The 17,989-nt window shown below is 35.7% G+C and overlaps 1 protein-coding gene across 1 annotated transcript; it reads right to left on the bottom strand.

Annotated features, from left to right (window-relative positions):
* Positions 1-14,412: 14,412 nt before the first annotated feature.
* Positions 14,413-17,761, bottom strand: LOC114303953 (pollen receptor-like kinase 4). Its single transcript, XM_028249139.2, has 3 exons — positions 17,098-17,761; positions 15,403-16,026; positions 14,413-15,098 (listed from the first exon to the last, which is right to left on the bottom strand). The coding sequence occupies exons 1-3, from the start codon at positions 17,759-17,761 to the stop codon at positions 14,413-14,415; spliced, it is 1,974 nt and encodes a 657-aa protein (XP_028104940.1).
* Between the last annotated feature and the right edge of the window lie 228 nt (positions 17,762-17,989).

Raw genomic sequence — 17,989 nt, 5'->3', positions numbered from 1 at the left:
TGACCTCTGCGAATGAAAAATCTAGGGCGATAGCTTTGAACAATGAAGGTCGGGGAAGCAATGTGAACAATGGTATACCAAGTAATAGAGAATGTGGGAAACAACATTGGGGCACTTGTCGCCGCCTATCAGGGGCTTGTTTTAGATGTGGTCAGAAAGGGCACTTGGCTAAATCTTGCCCGTGAACTCATCCGAACAACACTAAACCTAATGCTAGTACGACTGGCTCTGTCCCTACACCCTAGTTCCAGAAAATGCTCAGAATACTGAAACGACTGACGCAGGTATTACCTTAACTATGTGCAATTGTTTATATGGGAATTTGTGTGGAAGGTGTACATTCCTTAACTTGATATAGATTGTGGACATGTTAATTGGACCAATTGAATTATGAACCCTAGTTATTGACTGTCTTGAAGACTTACTATTTAATGTAAATTTTATGTGAGATGCTCAAAACCCTATAACGAATCACTTGAGCCTTGGGAATTGTTGAGACTTATGGACAATGAGAATTTGCTGGGTTAAATCTTTGTACCGTATTGCAAAAATTTAATATGAACTGTTAGGTATGACCTTTTGAACTATGCTAGAATTATTGGACATGGGAACACATTATGATTGACTATAATTTGGGAAATTTGTATGACCATGACTTGAATTGAACCGTTATATATTGACTGACATCATCGAATGATTAGACCTGTGATCTCGAATTGTATACATGAATCAGTCACGTGGGGAATTTCTGGAATTGAGAACCTATGTCAGTTTGGAAGAACGAACTTTTGCTCATAAATTGTGAACGAATGCCTAAATGATAAGTGATTTTAGACTCGTACCTGTATATATGTTTCCATGCTTGCAATACTATTAGAATTGATGGGGTTGAACTGTGGTTAATGAATCCTTTGAGATCTACTGTTTGATGCGGACTATATGCGCAACACTGCGAAGCTCTATGTTTAACAATTACCTATGCTATAGAAAATGTTTGGACTTGTATAGATATGCATACCTTTGCTTGACAATGTTATTAGACTCTGGACATGTACATATATGATTATACCTTTGCTCAGATTGATTGATATGATTATTTGTTGATAACTTGACCGTTGGGACTATGACTCTGGGAAATTATTATATTGACTGTGATGCTTACTTCTTAATATGAACAATTACATACCTGTGCACCCACATGTGAACTTACGTGGAGAATGTAACATTGTATATGACCTGAACTCTTCAATATGAACTATTGTGATACATAACTCTGATGTGATTTGAGAACCGAGGGACTTAGAACAACTGTAGAACTACTGACTATGCACCTAAGCGAGTGGAGTATGAACTATAGAACCAATTGTGCTTCGCATGGAAATAATAAGGATAGAACTTTCACCTGATCTAACCTGATAAAACCGTGGTTTGATCAGACCTTTGATTAACTGATGGAACTTCTGTTTGATGACTCACACTTTGAACTTTTATTTGATATGACTAGGTAGAACTTTTGTCTGATATGACCTGATTGAACCTTCATTGATTTGATCTGAGGAGACCCTTATTGAGAGCTACTATCTAATTTGATTACATTATGGGAGATTGCGAATTGCTTATGATTGAATGACAAGGCAGTGTTGCTAAGGGAACTAATCGAATGAAAATTTGAATCAATCTCGAACACTTAGGAAGAATGTGAACCGTCAACAGCGGACTATGTGATTATAAATGACTTTTTACCATACGCCTATAACCGATTGGAAACACGCGAATGAGATTATGGAATTTGGTAACTTATGCTTGGAGAATATGAGAATACTGTATATATGGCATGTGATTAATTACCCGGTATTACCGTTATGACTATGAACTTGTTTGACTAGAGGACGATTGCTTTGGTGTTACTGTACTTCAAAACTGATGGAATTTGTTGACAACAGCCTGGTTTGATTATAAACTCTGACTATCTGGGAGTATATGTAATCAGTACGACTGCTTTTGTAGTGACACATAGTACGATTGAATCTGTGGAAACTGAGGCTGATGAATAGTATATGAATGAATACTTCGGAATCTCATTTATTGCTATGGGGTTAATGTACGAAATTACCTCGTATTTCTGCTATCCTTTGGATGACCTGGACTAACTGTAATGGATACCGAATTGAAAACCAAACTGAACAAAGACCAGATGAATGACTCGGAAATGAATAAATCAAATCTCTGTAACTTAACGGGGGAAATTACTTATGAAAATGGAAACAGTGTGAATCTATGACCCGATAAGTACTTGATATAAGTAATGTGAGTAATAACTTAGTAAAGTTATGTTCAACTGTATCTATTTTCTGTGGGATAAAATAAGATCTGTTTTCCGAAATGATATGTTCTGTGCACTGTGCAATAAATAATTGTCCAATCTTTGATATGTATTCGTGTGACTCTTGGTATTATGTGATATGTGTTGGCTGTTACCCGGTATCGGAGGTTCCATCATGGAACTTAATCTGTCTGTACTCTGTTACCTGTACCGGAGGCTCCATCGTTGGGCTCAGCGTGTTTATTCTCTGTTACCTGAATTCGGAGGTTCCTTTATAGAATTGGTTATTCATAACCATCACGTGTCTGCATCTGTTCCGTATTTGCTCTGTTAGTACTAATGAATGCACCACGTATGTTTAAGCAAGATTGGTGACATCTGTGTATGATCTGGACAAGAATATGAAAATGAACATGTATCTGAATCTGTTCGGGACAAAAATCTGAATGTGTATAAGACCCTGTTTTGATATGAACCCTAATCTCTGTATATGGTTTATGATTCTGTTTCTGGTACCGAGATAATGTCGAGATTGGGTCATGAACATGTTTATGATTATGGTTATGCTTCTGTTTTGTAAAGAGTTGAAGCTACATTGTAATGAACATCATTTCTTTTGATCTAAGATAACTCAAGTTTGGAGGACCAAACTTTTTAAGGTGGGGAGACTGTAACAACACCGGTCCGTAATTAGCTACTAATTCATAATTAAGAATGCTAACTAAGTGTTTAGAATGGAATTATGTGTTATTGTTAATTGTGTTATGTGCTTTGTAGTAATTTGTGCATATCTATCTGATTTGAAAATTATTTGTCATGATTCCTACTTTGAATCTGAAGTTGTTAACCTAAATGCTTTTAGAAACCGAATTGAGCACATGGGTTAACTAATTAGAATTTTTAGAACCATCTGAAAAGTTTTGTTAAAAATCTGATTCAGAATGGTAAAGATTAAATATAATTAATTGGACCTTAATTAAAGTCAATTAGACTAATTAAATTATGTGAGACTTGTGATTAGTTATGATCAATTAAGATTAATTAAAAATCAAGAGGTGATTAATTAAGCTAATGAATGACCAGTGGCTAATGTGACTATACTCAACTGATTAACATAGTGGGTGTATATTAAATATAGATATATATATATATATATAATAAATTATTTAACCTTCAAGTTTTATATGTGTACATGAGGAGAGAGAGTAGGCAAACCCACTTATTAATTGTTGAGTGCATTCTGTGCTTCATATTTGTCTTGGAAAAACCGTGAGAGAGAGAGAGAGAGAACCGTGAGTGAGAGAGAGAGAGAACCGTGAGTGAGGGAGAGTTCAATTCCTTAGATCTTTACTGGAAATTTGAAGGAAAACCAAGAGAAAAGTGAAGAAAAGGAAGAAGAAACTCAAGTTTGGCTTGGATTTGTCAAGATTATGCAAGATTAAGTGTCTATGAAGACTCTAGGTAAGAGTCTTGAGCCTATTTTCTATAGTTAACCTTCTCTGCATCATGATTTCAGCATGTCTTTGAGCTAATTTCATGATATTTGTAAGGAAATGGGTCTTAGAACATGTAGATGGCTTACATATACATTCATGGTAGACCATCTTTGATTTTATCATGCTGAGTTTGAGTTTTAAAGTCCTTGCATGCATGTGAGCTTTAATCATGTCCATGGTTTCAGAATTTATGAAGTTATTGATCACCATTTGCATGTTATGAAAAACCATGAAAGAGTTGAAAATGTGTTTCATGAAGAAGTTTTGACTCAAATCTTTCAAGAATTGATGAGTTTTTGAAAAAAAGATGTTTCAAGGGTCTTGTATTGAAGTTTTCTAAAGCTATTTTTGTGTGTTTGATCAAATCATGCAAGACCCCAAGGTTTGAAGGTGGTTTGGAAGCCATTTTTGTTAAGCTTACTGCCCAAAAATTTGTAATTGGCTCAAGCGAAGAAGTGGTGGCTCGAGCCAACATTTTGAGCTCTCAGAATTTTGAACTCTGTAGAAGCTGGCTTGAGCGAAGAAGTCCTGGCTCGAGCGAGCTCTATTTTTTCCTTCTGCTGGCTCTAGCCAAGAAAAGTTGGCTCTAGCCACCAACTTATTTTCAGCATGTTTTCAAAAGATGTTTTAAGTACATATCTTCACTCCCATCTCTTTATGGGCATTCTTAGGCATGATTTATGAGCCGTTAAAGATTAATAAGATAAGATATAGCATAAGTAAGTGAATTAGAAAATATGTGTTGAATCCGAGTATATGGGCAATATGAACAAGTTATGTAGCATGGAATGAATGGGCAATTAAAGTAAGAAAGCTAGCCGTGTTGGCCACTTGAATGTGTAATGATAAGATATGCTTGTGTTATGTATTTTGTGGCTGTAGGTCAAGACTCGAGGGTTGATTGACCATTGCAGGAAACCACTGTGAGTAACGTTATTGTAAATATACGTTCATATGAATTACGTTCCAAATGAAATATGATAAGTTCTGATTTCTGAAATGATATCTATTTTCGTGAACGAATATTCCATGTTTGAAATCTATTATAGCATCCATAGATAGTCCCAAGTCATGGGGGACGACATGAAAATGCGGGTCTATGACATACATGTAATTATGAGATCTCGTTAGCCACTTCATTGTGGTGATATGTGTTTAATCGGTGTCTGGAACCGATTACTCTAGTAGGAAGACATTCTGTGATGTGTTCTATACGATGTACTATTATTATGTTCTGATATGAGAATGATTATGCTCTGATCTGTTTTCTGCTTATGACATATTCAGATTTCGTTCACTAACCCCTTTACTTTAATGTTATTCACTGGGCTTTAGCTCACTATGTGTATATATATATATATGTAGGTGGGCATTCTGAAGTTCGAGCCTGAAGGCTTTTGTTCGGATCTGTGTTCTGTTGTCAGCCAACCATTGTGCCTCACGTGGAGGTTCCCGGAGAGTCCTGTGTTTAAGTTCCGTTGTTTCTGTACATATAAGACTTGGTAGTTTTGTTGGCTGTACTTAAGATACTTTAATGTGTGTGGGTATAACGTATGAATGACTATGACATACTTATATAAAGTTTTAAATATTCTGTTCATGTAAGTCAGCACAGCTCATTGGACAACTATATTTATGTATTTGCTTTCGCTAGCCCCTTAATCTTGTTAATCTGTTCAGAGGCCTTCTGTCACGCCCCTAACTCACCCCTAAAAGTTTGGGCATGACCTACATAGAAGTAGACACTTAAGCTAACATATATATAAGTTAGGGGCCTGCATGGAAGCCTTGACATCATAGAACAATATATGAGAAAGTATGACGTCCATTGAGCTACTATTACCATGCCAGGATCACAGACGTAGTATAAAACGAATAGACATAGAGAGGTACATATGTGAGAGCTAGTTATAAACATATACATACACATATACAGAACTTGCCCCATGGTTGGGCGTATAACAAAACATTATGTACATCTCATTCTAAGCCAATAACTAAGGTGCAAGCCATAACTTAACAAAACACCACCAAAAATTTAAGGCTTTGACTCAGTGCTTGGCTACGCTTAGGCTGACAAAAAGGTGACGATGTCGGCTTAGGACCGACCTCTTGATTGATTACCTACAGAAACAGACATAACATAAAGTGAGCCAGGCTCAGTGAACAATAGTACTTAAATGCATCAGTTACTTAATTAAAAATGTAACACACATAAAAGTGTAGCAATACAGAAATCATGTAGTAGTCTGATTCCGTTCGGGCAAACAGAACAATGCTGTCGGTTCACAACTTCACAGTTTGGCACTTGGCCTGAAGAGTTCACACATTCACAAATGAGCCCTTGGCTTTTTAGTTTCACAACTTAGATGCACAACTTCACAAATTGCCCCCCGGCCTCTGAGATTCATAGTTTCACAAGTTACTGATTCTTACTTCACAAGTTGGCCCTCAGCCTCATCATTTCATATTTCACAATTGGCCCTTGGCCACATAGGTTCATAACTTCACAAACTCTTTTGTTGTTTCCATAATTTCACAATGTTTCTCACATGGCATATATAACTTCACAACCTCTTTCGGTGTTTCCATAATTTCACAATGTTTCTTACATAGCATACATAGCATACGTGTCAACATAATTCTTACGACAAAAATCATAACGTCAATAACGATAATTATTAATGGTTAAAGGTACATCGAAGTACTATTACTCACAGCGTTGTGATGACGTGCTAGTCCCTCCCGGAGTATGTCCTGTACACATTTAAAGTTCACAAATTAGCTTTCTTCTTCCTTGTTAAAATAATTCTTGAGTCATTACGCTTCAAATGAGTTTACAACCATCGAAAGATCATCAAAAATATTGTAAAAATAATAGAGGGTCAAGCACGCAAAACAGAGCAGGTATTTTTTCCGGCCTGGGCCGCACGTGCGGCAGCCCCCTTCGCACGAGCGGACATGGACCGCACGTGCGGCCCCCCTCCTCCGCACGAGCGGCCGTAGACAGTATGTAAACCTAGATTTTTCCCTCTTCTCCGCACGTGCGGCCATGGCCTCCGCACGTGTGGCCAATCCCTGTTTGGCAGTCCGAAAATTTGCAATCAAACTCATCTTTTGGGGAATGTTTTCAAGGCTCAAGGATAGATCTTTTCAATACTAAATCATGGTTCAAAAACATGTAATTCAAGGTATCACATACACAATCTAACTTGCATTAACCCATGAACATAACTCAATTTGATTAACCAAGAATTGAAACTCATAAACACAATTCCATTTCTTGAAATTCTTAACTTTACTTGCATCCAACATAACATAAAGGCATAAAATCATGATCATAAGAATAAATACCAAAGTGATAATGAAGGAGACACATAAATGATATGATTAACATACCAAAACTTCAACATACTCATCCAAGATTCTCAATATACTCTAGATCATGCCATGATAAGAACTTCCTATTTCAAATTGAGGAAGAGGATTGGACTAGGAATATTACACTTACCTTAGCTTCAATTTCCCTCAATTCTTCCTTGAAGAACCCTTCTTCCTCAAACCCTTCTTTCTCTCTAACTTCCTTCTCTCAGGATAGTTTGAGTTCCAAGTTCATAAGTCAACATAAGAGGATAGCTACATATATATCCATAAGGAGTGAATAGGACAAAATTCTATCGTTTAATCATGCCGAAATTGAAATTTCGTAAACATGCTTAATATTACCTAAAAATTATGCTGATCACATATATATAAGCAATTTCAGATAATTAAGTCTCTAGGGCCTCCAATTTCTGATTTAACATTATGATTGTGACAGATGCTTTTCCTTATTAAATAGATACAGGTTCGATTCATAAGACATATATTTACTTAAACTTAATTTTTCATGACGTTTCACATTAAGCATTTGAAAGCACAGAATGAAGACTAAAATATAGTAGAATCGCATACGAGGGTCTGGTTATTACACCTTTGGTAGTCCAAGGATTACTGGTCGGTTAAGATGCTAAAACTATAGGGGCGGGTTTGGGTCGTGACAATAACATAACAAGTTGTATTAACGGCTTCCGCCCAAAAATATCTAGGCAAATCATTTTCATAAAGCATAGTACGAGCCATTTCCCCAAGAACTCTATTTTTCCTTTCTACCACACCGTTTTATTGAAGAGTTCGATGAACAGAAAAATTATGATCAATACCATGCTCATTATAAAATAGAATAAACTCATCATTGTCAAATTTTCTACCATGATCACTTCTAATGCTACAAATAGCAAGACTAATCACATTTTGAATACATTTACATAGGGTTGAAAATGCAGAAAAGTATCACGTTTGTGTGCCAAAAAAATCACCTAAGTAAATCTAGTATAATCATCCACACAAACAAGACAATAAGATTTACCGCCAAGACTTAAAGTTTTAGATGGTCCAAACAAGTCAATATGCAACAATTGAAGAGGTCTAGATGTGAAAATAATGTTTTTTGATTTGAAAGAAACTCTTGTTTGTTTTCCTTGTTGACAAGCATCACAAAGTCTATATTTTTAAAAATCAATTTTTGGTAAACCAATAACTAAGTCATATTTCAAAAGTTTTGAAAGCAAGTCCATATGAATATGTCCTAGCCTTCTATGCCATAACCAACCTGATTCGTTAATAGCAGATAAGCACTTAACATCTTGATTAGAAGAAAAATTATGCAAATCAAATACATACACATTTTCATGCTTGTGACCAACAAAAAGCACTTTGTCATCAGCAGAGTTTTTAATGGTGTAGTGAGATTTTTCAAAAGTGACATGATTTCACTTATCACACATTTGGCTAATATTAAGCAAGTTATATTTCAATCCTTTAACAAGTAACACATTCTCGATAATGGGTGAAGAGGCTTTACCAATACTACTTTCACCGATGATCTTTCATTTACTATTGTCTCCGAAGGTTACGTGACCTCCTTCTTTGGATTTAAGGGTTGAGAACATTTCTCTATTGCCGGTCATTTGCCTTGAGCACGCACCGTTGAGGTACCAACCAATTGTTGCTGGATTTTGACCTAAAGCACACCTGCAAAAGTTAGATTTTTGTTTGCCTTTAGTACCCATTTTTTTTGGGTCCATGAGAGTTAGGATTTGGAGTTTCATTCTAACAAATGAGTTTCTCTTAGCAGGACATGAAGGAGAGATGTGACCTTTTCTTCCACAATAATGACATGTGAGATGAAAATGATTAGATGATGCATGAACAAAGATCTTTTTGGAATTTTTTTGTTCTTGAAAAAGATTTATATCCAATACCCAATCTTCCATAGGTTTGAGTTTGACTTTTAAGAATTTTATGTAAGGTATCTCTATCTTGAGTAAATTTTGAAAAAACATTTTAAAAACCTTCTATGTTTTCATTTAAAACAATTTTCTTCTTTTTCAAAATTTCATTTTCTTTTTGCAAATCATCTACTTTCTTTCTTTCAAAAATGGAAGATTTTTTTTCAGTTGAAAATTCTTTCTCATTTTTCATTATCAAGACTTCATTTTCTAAAGTATTGATCTTTGAAGTCAAGGATTCATTTTCTTGTGATAAGCTCAATATCATTTTCTTTTGACAACTACTTTTTGAACTTAGTTTTTTAAATTCAGCATGCAATTCATCAAAGGCAGTTTGTAATTCATCAAAAGTGAAGGATTCATCATTTATCTCATTTTCATCTTCAAGTGTCATCAAGCATAGATTTGTGACTTTATTTTTGCCATTACCAGTCTCTGAGTCGCTGTCATCACTTTTTTCTCCCCATATTGTGATCGTGGCTTTCTTTTTGTCTTTCTTAGATTGTTTCTTAAGTTCCGGACATTCCGATTTGTAGTGTCCCAGTTTGTTGTATTCATGGCAAGTAACTTCAGATTTTTTATGATTTTCACCTTTTTGAAAATCTTTATTGAAGTTTTTCTGAAGAACTTCCTTACACCCTGTTTCTTCTTCACAAACCTCTTGAACCTCTTTGTAATGAATGCCATTTCTTCATCTTCTTCTGAAGCATCTTTTTTCTCTTGAAATTTCGATGAAGACTTAAAGGCTGTCCCTTTCTTCTTGTTCTTATCTTTTTCTTCTTTTCCTTCTTACATAATGAGATCATGGGTTAGGAGAGATCCCATTAACTTGTCAAGACTTAATGTTGATAAGTCCCTAGCTTCAATCACTACAATGACTTTGGTCTCCCAACTTTTTGATAGTGATCTGAGGACTTTCCTGACAATTTCAACATTAGTATAAGTTTTCCCAAGAGATTTTAGACTGTTTATAATATCTGTAAAGCGGGTAAATATTTGGGATATGTTCTCATCAAGTTTCATTTTGAAGAGCTCATAGTTGTGAATAAGCAATCTAGCTTTAGACTCTTTGACTTGAGTAGTTTCCTCATGAGTTACAATAAGTTTATCCCCAATTTCTTTCGCTGTTGTACAAGTGCATATTCTGTTGAACTCAGTAGCATCAAGTGCACAGTGCAACATATTAACAACTTTGACATTGGCTTGAATATCTTTATAATCGGCACTAATCCATTCACTTTCAAGTTTGGGAACCAACAGACCATCTATGGTTTTGATGAGACTTTGGGGCCATCTCAAATGATTTTTCAAACCTTATAATTGATAGATTGGATATGCATGAGCATATGGATTTTTCAATAGTTGAAATTTGTGCAATTGAAGAAGGGTGGTCTGTTTGAGGCTTGACCTTCAGGAAAAGAGAAGCTAGGGGTTGCCATAGATCACTCTAAGACGGTTAAGTCACAATACTAGAGACGAGACTCTAATACCAATTGTTACACAAGAAAGCAACCCAAGAGGGGGGTGAATTGGGTTATAAAAATTTGTATAGAAAATAAAATTTAAATAACTAAGTGTGTAAATGCAGTAGATATTTAAAACATAGAAAATAGAAGAGAGGGAAAGAAGAGCTCAAACAGAAAGATTTATAGTGGTTCGGCTTACCGAAGCACATCCACTCCTCAAGGTACCTCCTTGAAAATTTCTTCACTATATATCAATGCACCACCAAGCTTCACCTAACTTGTGGATTTTACAAAGGACTTACTTCAATCTGTTGAGAACCTCTCAATTAAAATGCCTCAGTTTACAAGTGTCTCACTCAGAAAATAAGAACGAGGTACAACTGTCATCTTTTTACAAATTTTTCTCTCTCAAAAGATGAATATGAAAGTGCAAGCTCATAGGGAATTTAAGACTCACTCATATATGAAAGTGGAAGTATAATGGAGCATATTAAATGCTCTTGAATGCTTTGGGTTTCTTGTATTGAAGAAGTGTAGATCGAACAAGGAGAGCTTCATCTTTATAGCATTAATGACTTCTAGCTGTTGAAGAGAGGAGATTTGAATCTTCTAGCCGTTGGAGCAACTTATAGTAGATATCTTCCAGCTGTGTTGGATCAGAGTATGGTGTATACAATCTGAAGGTTAGTCTTGGGAAGAGAAGGTTCAATAAATGCACAAGCTTTTATTTAATGCTCAACCTCACAAGTCAACTTCTTCGAGAAGATATGGTGCCAAAAGATCTGCTTAGGGGTCAAAAAAGATGACATATTCTGCACATAAATTTGAAAAAGTGGCTGAGAAAAGAGTTGTGTTAGTTCAGATCTGATTTGGCAGTTGGATTTTTGAAACCCAGATTTTACGGGTGTTGACCCCTGTAGATTGGGTGTCGACCATTTGCTCTATTCTCTTCTCTAAGTTGAGTTCTAGGTGTCCTAGTGTCGACTCTTTTCATTCTTGGTGTCGACCCTTCCTGTTAGATTGCATTATGAAATTCAGTGTCAACCCTTGGTGTTTTTGGTGTCAACCCTTGTTGCTAGATTGCATACAGAAATTTAGTATCGACTCTTTCTATCTTGGTGTCAACCCTTGCAGCTAGATTGCATTCTGATCCTTACTGTCTTGGTGTCAACCCTTGCAGCTGGAACACTTAGGCATTGTGATCTTTATTTTGGTGTCGACCTTAACTATCTTGGTGTCGACCCTTGGGCCTGTTTTAAGTATGGATAAAGTTTTGCAACAAAGTGCTAATTTCATGTTTTGAGGGGCCAAAAATCATTGAAAAACAACACTATAAAAGCGTATATCTTTTTGAACCTTTGAACCACTAATATTATTTTGAAAATTTGAATAATAAAATGAGGTTAAGATATTTGTCAATAATCAAAATCAATACGAATTTGAATTTGAATAACCTTGGGGCTAACGAAGAGTGTCAAAGGTGCTCATGTTTTAGAGACAGTCAAAATGAGGTGTTTATACCTAGATGGATGTTTCACCTTCGAAATTGATTCTGAGTCCAAATCTATAACTTCTAAGTGCAAAATTTTAAATACGAAATAATCAATCTACTAATGAGGTTCTATATAACCCTTACAACGTTGGGATTAGAAAAGTAACAAACAACTGACTACGTAAGAAATGCCAACCCATGGATCCACAAATGAATAATGTTTTCGAAACCCACAATGTTACGATTTAAGTATCTGTAATTTCAAAATCCAAATTCTTCGTTTGAGTTTGAGCCTCTATACCGCTCGTTCAAGTTTCGTATCAAACTTTTAAATTCAAAGATGCAAGAAAATCAACATTACACATTTAGTTCAAGATCAAGCTTGCAAATCTCTTGAATCTAATGATGTGTTTGGTTGGAGGATTTGGGGAGAGATTTGAAAAGGGAAATGAAAAAGGTAGGTGAAATGTAAATAAAACATACCTACATTTCATCTAGTTTCACACACTTTTTTTTTTTTCTCTTTCCAAATCCTTCACCAAATCCCTCAACCAAACACAGCGTAAAAACTTAAAGAAAGTGAATAAGAGATTCATCAATTGTAATATATTATAAAACTATTTTCAAAAAAATAAAATATAAAAAATTCAAATGGTGTGCGTCCTTTTTATGTTCTTTATTGCAAATAGGAAATTTGTGCACGGTATGTGCGTAGTTTGCGTAGTAAAGGAGTACATGGAAGTCCAAGACCACTGTAATTTGTAACGCAATGGGCCCATTTCTCAAGGCTGTTTCAGCCACGAGCTTAAAGAAATTTGAAAGAAACCTTTCCAAATCGCTGTCGACTAGAGCTACAAAATCGATGACATCACCCTTTCAAAATTTGCCCAAAATCAATCATTTTGACCACGTTTTTGGGTGTGTTTTTATTTTTATTTTTTTGCAGTTCTTACATTTTCTTAAGGATTTGATTTTGATTTTCTTTTCATTAATGCTAGGATTTTATAATTGGTTTTTATCTAGACCAAATATTATAATAGTGAAAGATAACTATTGGGGTTCAATAAAATTTGAGATTACCTCTGTTTTCTTCTGAGTTTTGATATTGATGCCCTTTGATCTCGCATTCATATAGAATCAACAAGTTTGAAGAATGATTTTTTTTTTTTTTTAATTTATTTACACAAAGACTCCCTGAATTATTAAAAAGTATTATTTTGATCCCCTAAACTATAAAAGTGTACAAATAGACTCTCTAAACTATTGAGAAGTATTATTTTACCCCAACTATAAAAGAGTACAAATAGACCCCTAAAGTATAAAAGTGTACCTATTAGACCTCCTAACGAAATGGGTTAAAGTGAAACACGCCAATAGTTTATGGGGCAAAGTGATACTTATTGGTAAATAGTTTAGAGGGTGCATTTGTATGTTTTAATAGTTTAGGGAATCAGAGTGATATTTCTTAATAATTTAGGAGTCTCCGTATAAATAACTTTTTTTTTTTTTCTTTCAATATTCAATTTTAAATCAACTGATTCAAAATTGTGCTTTCTCTTCTCTCTACACTGATCCACTATATTAGTATGTTAAAAAATGCATGTTTATTTAACAACTTTTCCCCATGAGAAAATCTCATTAATGATTGGAGAAAAATTATCAGATCTCATGGTTCATAAGCTACACATCGTTGAGATTTTGCTAATAGAATTAATGTGAAACTTTAGTTAACGAGCCATATTGTCATATGTGCACATTGCTAGCAAATCAGTTTTATATATTTCAAATGAAATTGTATAAATATAACAAGATGGCAAGAATTTCAGACGTAAAACCTATATGTATAATCAAAATCATTTGTTGCTTATAATATAATATAATATAATGGACAAGATATGTAACAAAATCAAGCATTTTTCATTACATTTTAAATACATGCAATATGAGATGGTTTCCTATTGCATGCACATCCCAAATAGTTAATATGGGAGCCAAATCACTAGTGGACAAAATTCCCCAAAAACAATATACACTAAAAATGGTAGCCCAACGCACAAGGCTCCTGCAAAATCTAGAAGAAATAATTTAGATCAATTTAGATCAAAAATAGTTCCATTCCAATTCTACAAGATCAATGTGATATAATAACTGAATTGGAAAAATCCCACCTCGAGTTGTGATTTCCAGCTGACATTTACACCAAGAAAGAAGGAACATGGACGCCACCCTGAATTTGACCTTGAGAAACGATTTTTAATTTTCCAAGAAATCAAAGCCCCTTTACAAATTTGGAAGCATTTCTCACTCAACCATTCATGGAGAAAGAGAAATCATCAGACAGTCCTCTTGCAGATTTCACATCTCCATCACTGGTATAAGAGGAGTAGAAATCTTCATCGGTATCCTTGTCTTTCAAGTCTTCAATTTTCTCAACAGCCTCTTTCAAATCACACCTCTTCTCCACATCAGTTTGGGCACAAGCCAACCCTATCTTCAAAAGCTTTAGCATCTCACCCTCACTGTTTTTGGTCGCTCCCATATCCTTATCAAACACCTCACTGGTACATTTGTTATCTTCGTGAGCAACAGAATGTACCCAAGTCACCAAATCTGTGTCTGTGTTCGTGTCACTTCCCTTACCTTGTTGTAAATAGTTTGCTGGGAACTTCCCGGTTAAAATCTCCAATATCAGTATACCAAAACTCCAAAGATCCGTTTTCTTTGTTATGCGACCGTTTTGCTTGTACTCTGGTGACTTATAGGCCACCATGATGTCTTGGGCATGCTCTTGGTTGACTACAGGAACTAGGCCATAGTCGGTGAGGAGGGGCTCAAAGGACTCATTGAGAAGCACATTTGAGGATTTCAAGTGGCCATGAGGCACAATTAAGCTAGGGAGCTCATTGTATAGGTATAGAAGTCCCTTGGCTACTCCTTTGATGATTTTCAACCTCGCTGGCCAACCAAGGCTTGGGTGTGAACGGCTGTTGCCTAAAATCCATAAAATTATCTCCAAGTTAATTATAATTATATTTATATAAGCCTTTCAAAGTTGTAATAAATGTTCATCTGTGTAGAAATAACGATGAGTCCTACTATTTTTTAGATATAATTAGTAAACCATTAAAATTCATCCAAGGTGCAGCCTTAAATGAAGGGGAAAATGTCATTTTGCTGATCAAGATAGTTCTAGGTTTTAAAAAAGGCCATGGTTGCCCACAAATATTTATAAAAATAAATTAATAAATAAAAGATTTGATCTTGAACAAAGAAGCAAGAAGAAGAAAAGATATACCATGCAGATGAACAGCTAAGCTGACATTGTCGACATAGCTAGAGACCAAGAGCTTCTCCTCCTTCCTATAGTAGAAAGCTAGAATAGGAAGCAAGTTGGGGTGTCTCAACCTACCTAGCCTTCTCATGTGCTCTTGGAACTCTTCTCTACCCACGTTGTTCATTTGCCTAAACCTCTTCACAACCACCGTATTCCCTGTCACAAGAGCTGCTTTGTAAGAAGATCCAAAGTAACCACTCCCCAATACTTCAGCTGAGGCTTTTAACAAGTCCCCCAACTCAAACTGGTTTGGGTCTTCATTCAAAAATGTCAGCTTCCCACTATTTTCCGCCTTCTTGCTGGTTGTGGAGTTTTCTGGCGAGGACGAGCCTCCTCCTCCTCCTTGCTCCATCTTGTCTAATTCGTCAGACCTCCCCTTTGACACCCGTGGATGCTCCGTTGTGCCTGTGCTTTTTTGAGATGATGATGAGGATTTTTGGCAACATCTGCCGAGGATTATGAAAACTGCAGCAATTGCCGCCAATGCTACCACCACAGCTACAATCAACACAACAACCGTTCCAACTGGCAGTTTGGACTCAGAAGGACATGCTTCCAATGGTGTTCCACAAAGAAGTTCATTGCCTGCTTGGACAGAATTACAATGTCGTCAGATTCCTGAAAATGCATTTCATAAATTAATTGATTGTCATACACTTCACTTGAAGAACAACCTCGTGAAACTGCAACATGAACATGGCAGCCATATATATTTGTAATTCACTTTTTTAAAAAAATTGTAAATTACATTTTGGGTTCTTAAAGTATGCAATTTGTGTCATTTTGGTTTCAAATATTATAATTTAGTTTTTAAAATATTAATTGTGTTCTAAAGTAGTTATGTTGCTGACACCATTTGTATTAGTGGTGGAAATCATTTTTCTGAGGTGCAACTTTAGTTTCACATTTATTCCTGATTCTTTTGGGCTAATATAGATTGTGTGACTACTTCATAACATATTTATGACTTTGCGTGGACAAAATTGTGATTACTTTGACTAAAAGTGTAACTAACCCAAATTAAGAAATACTAGGTATCACGAAAAACTTTTTATGAAAATAATCATGAAAGTTTTGTAATCTTTGGATTACACTGAGAATAACAGCAATGCTAGGTATCATGAAAAACCTTTCATGAAAATAATCATGAAAGCTTTGTAACCGTTGGATTACACTTAGAATAAAGCACCACACACTAATCAAGATAATTCAAGGATCATAAATCTTTCATGATCATTTTCATAAATTTTTTTTCATGATCTCTAACTTTTCTTCTTAGAATAAAGCGCCACATACTAATCAAGGTAATCCAAGGATCATAACTATTTCAGGATCATTTTCATGAAAAATTTTCACGATCCCTAACTTTTCTCTTAATTTGGTAATGCCATAACTGTGGAAGGGAGATAAAAAGTCATCAAGACATAGCGAGAAAATCTATATATTACTAGATTTTTTTTACTATTTTATATCATCTGATAGATTGTAAAATTTTATTTGCCTTCATTATTTTCTTAATGCCTATTTCTGAACAAAGAACTAGTGATACAAAACGATGACAAACAAGGGGGCCAATTATAGCATTTTTTAGACAAATGTATAGATCATACCCATGCCCACAGTGAAAAATGGAGGTGAAAATGGATTAGGTCGCACCTGAAAAGGAGCTGGCGTTCATCTTAGCGAGGCTAGCTGGAATTGGACCTTGTAGATCATTGTCAGAAACATTGAGTGACTTCAATATCCCTTGTTTAAAATCCGGTATCTCCCCTTGGAATTTGTTCCCCTCAAGGTTCAACTCAATGAGCTTAGGCAATATGGTCAATGACAGTGGAATCAAACCAGTGAACTCATTGTTTGCCAAATGAAGTTTCTTCAATGAATGCATCCCATCAAAGGCATTTGATTCGATTTCCCCAAAAAATTTATTGTTTGACAAATAAGCTGATTTTAATGCACCAAGTTTCTTTAAGCTCGACAAGCTTCCATCAAGATTATTGTTCATCAGGCTTATGGTTCTCAGAGCAGGCAAGTCCTTGAGGGATTCTAAATCAATGGCACCGGATAGTCCCATGTCCTCAAGCTTTAGCCCCCAAACATTCCCCTTTTCCTCACAAAGAACGCCAACCCAATTCTCCTTATTGCCAGAACATGGTGTTGTTTTTGTGTTCCAACTTGACAATGCACCATTGTTGCCCAAAGACTTCTTGAAATCCAGAAGGATTTCAGAATCAGACTTGCAAGAAGAGGACACAACTTGCAATAACAAGACGAGCAACAGGAGGAGAGACCGAGGAGGCAGTAGAATGTTAGGAGCCATGATATTAGGTGGTGTTGGTGCACGCACTGGCAGGGTGGCGTGCGCGCCCTTTTGGGGGGCTGCAATTGCAAATGGGTTGCAGAGAAGGCTTGGGAAGGTATGAAACTTTTGTGGGCATGAACAAAGAGAGAAAGAGAAAGAGGAGAGAGAGAGAGAGATGCCAAGAATAGTATGGAGAGTGAGGTTAGAGGTAGAAGGCAAATGAAAGGGTGGGGTGGTAAGGCTGAC

Source organism: Camellia sinensis, chromosome 13, assembly GCF_055761805.1.
Source record: "Camellia sinensis isolate YWXY chromosome 13, ASM5576180v1, whole genome shotgun sequence".
NCBI classification, from domain to species: domain Eukaryota; kingdom Viridiplantae; phylum Streptophyta; class Magnoliopsida; order Ericales; family Theaceae; genus Camellia; species Camellia sinensis.
The sequence above is the reverse complement of the archived record's forward strand: the minus strand, read 5'-3'. Positions and strand labels throughout refer to the sequence as shown.

Bases quoted from the DNA above. Each gene is read 5' to 3' on its own strand.
- LOC114303953 (XM_028249139.2), bottom strand. From the start codon at position 17,761: ATGGCTCCTAACATTCTACTGCCTCCTCGGTCTCTCCTCCTGTTGCTC. The intron at 16,027-17,097 runs GTGCGACCTAAT...CTGTCCAAGCAG, and splicing joins GAACGCCAGCTCCTTTTCAG to GCAATGAACTTCTTTGTGGA. The intron at 15,099-15,402 runs GTATATCTTTTC...TATGGATTTTAG, and splicing joins CTTAGCTGTTCATCTGCATG to GCAACAGCCGTTCACACCCA.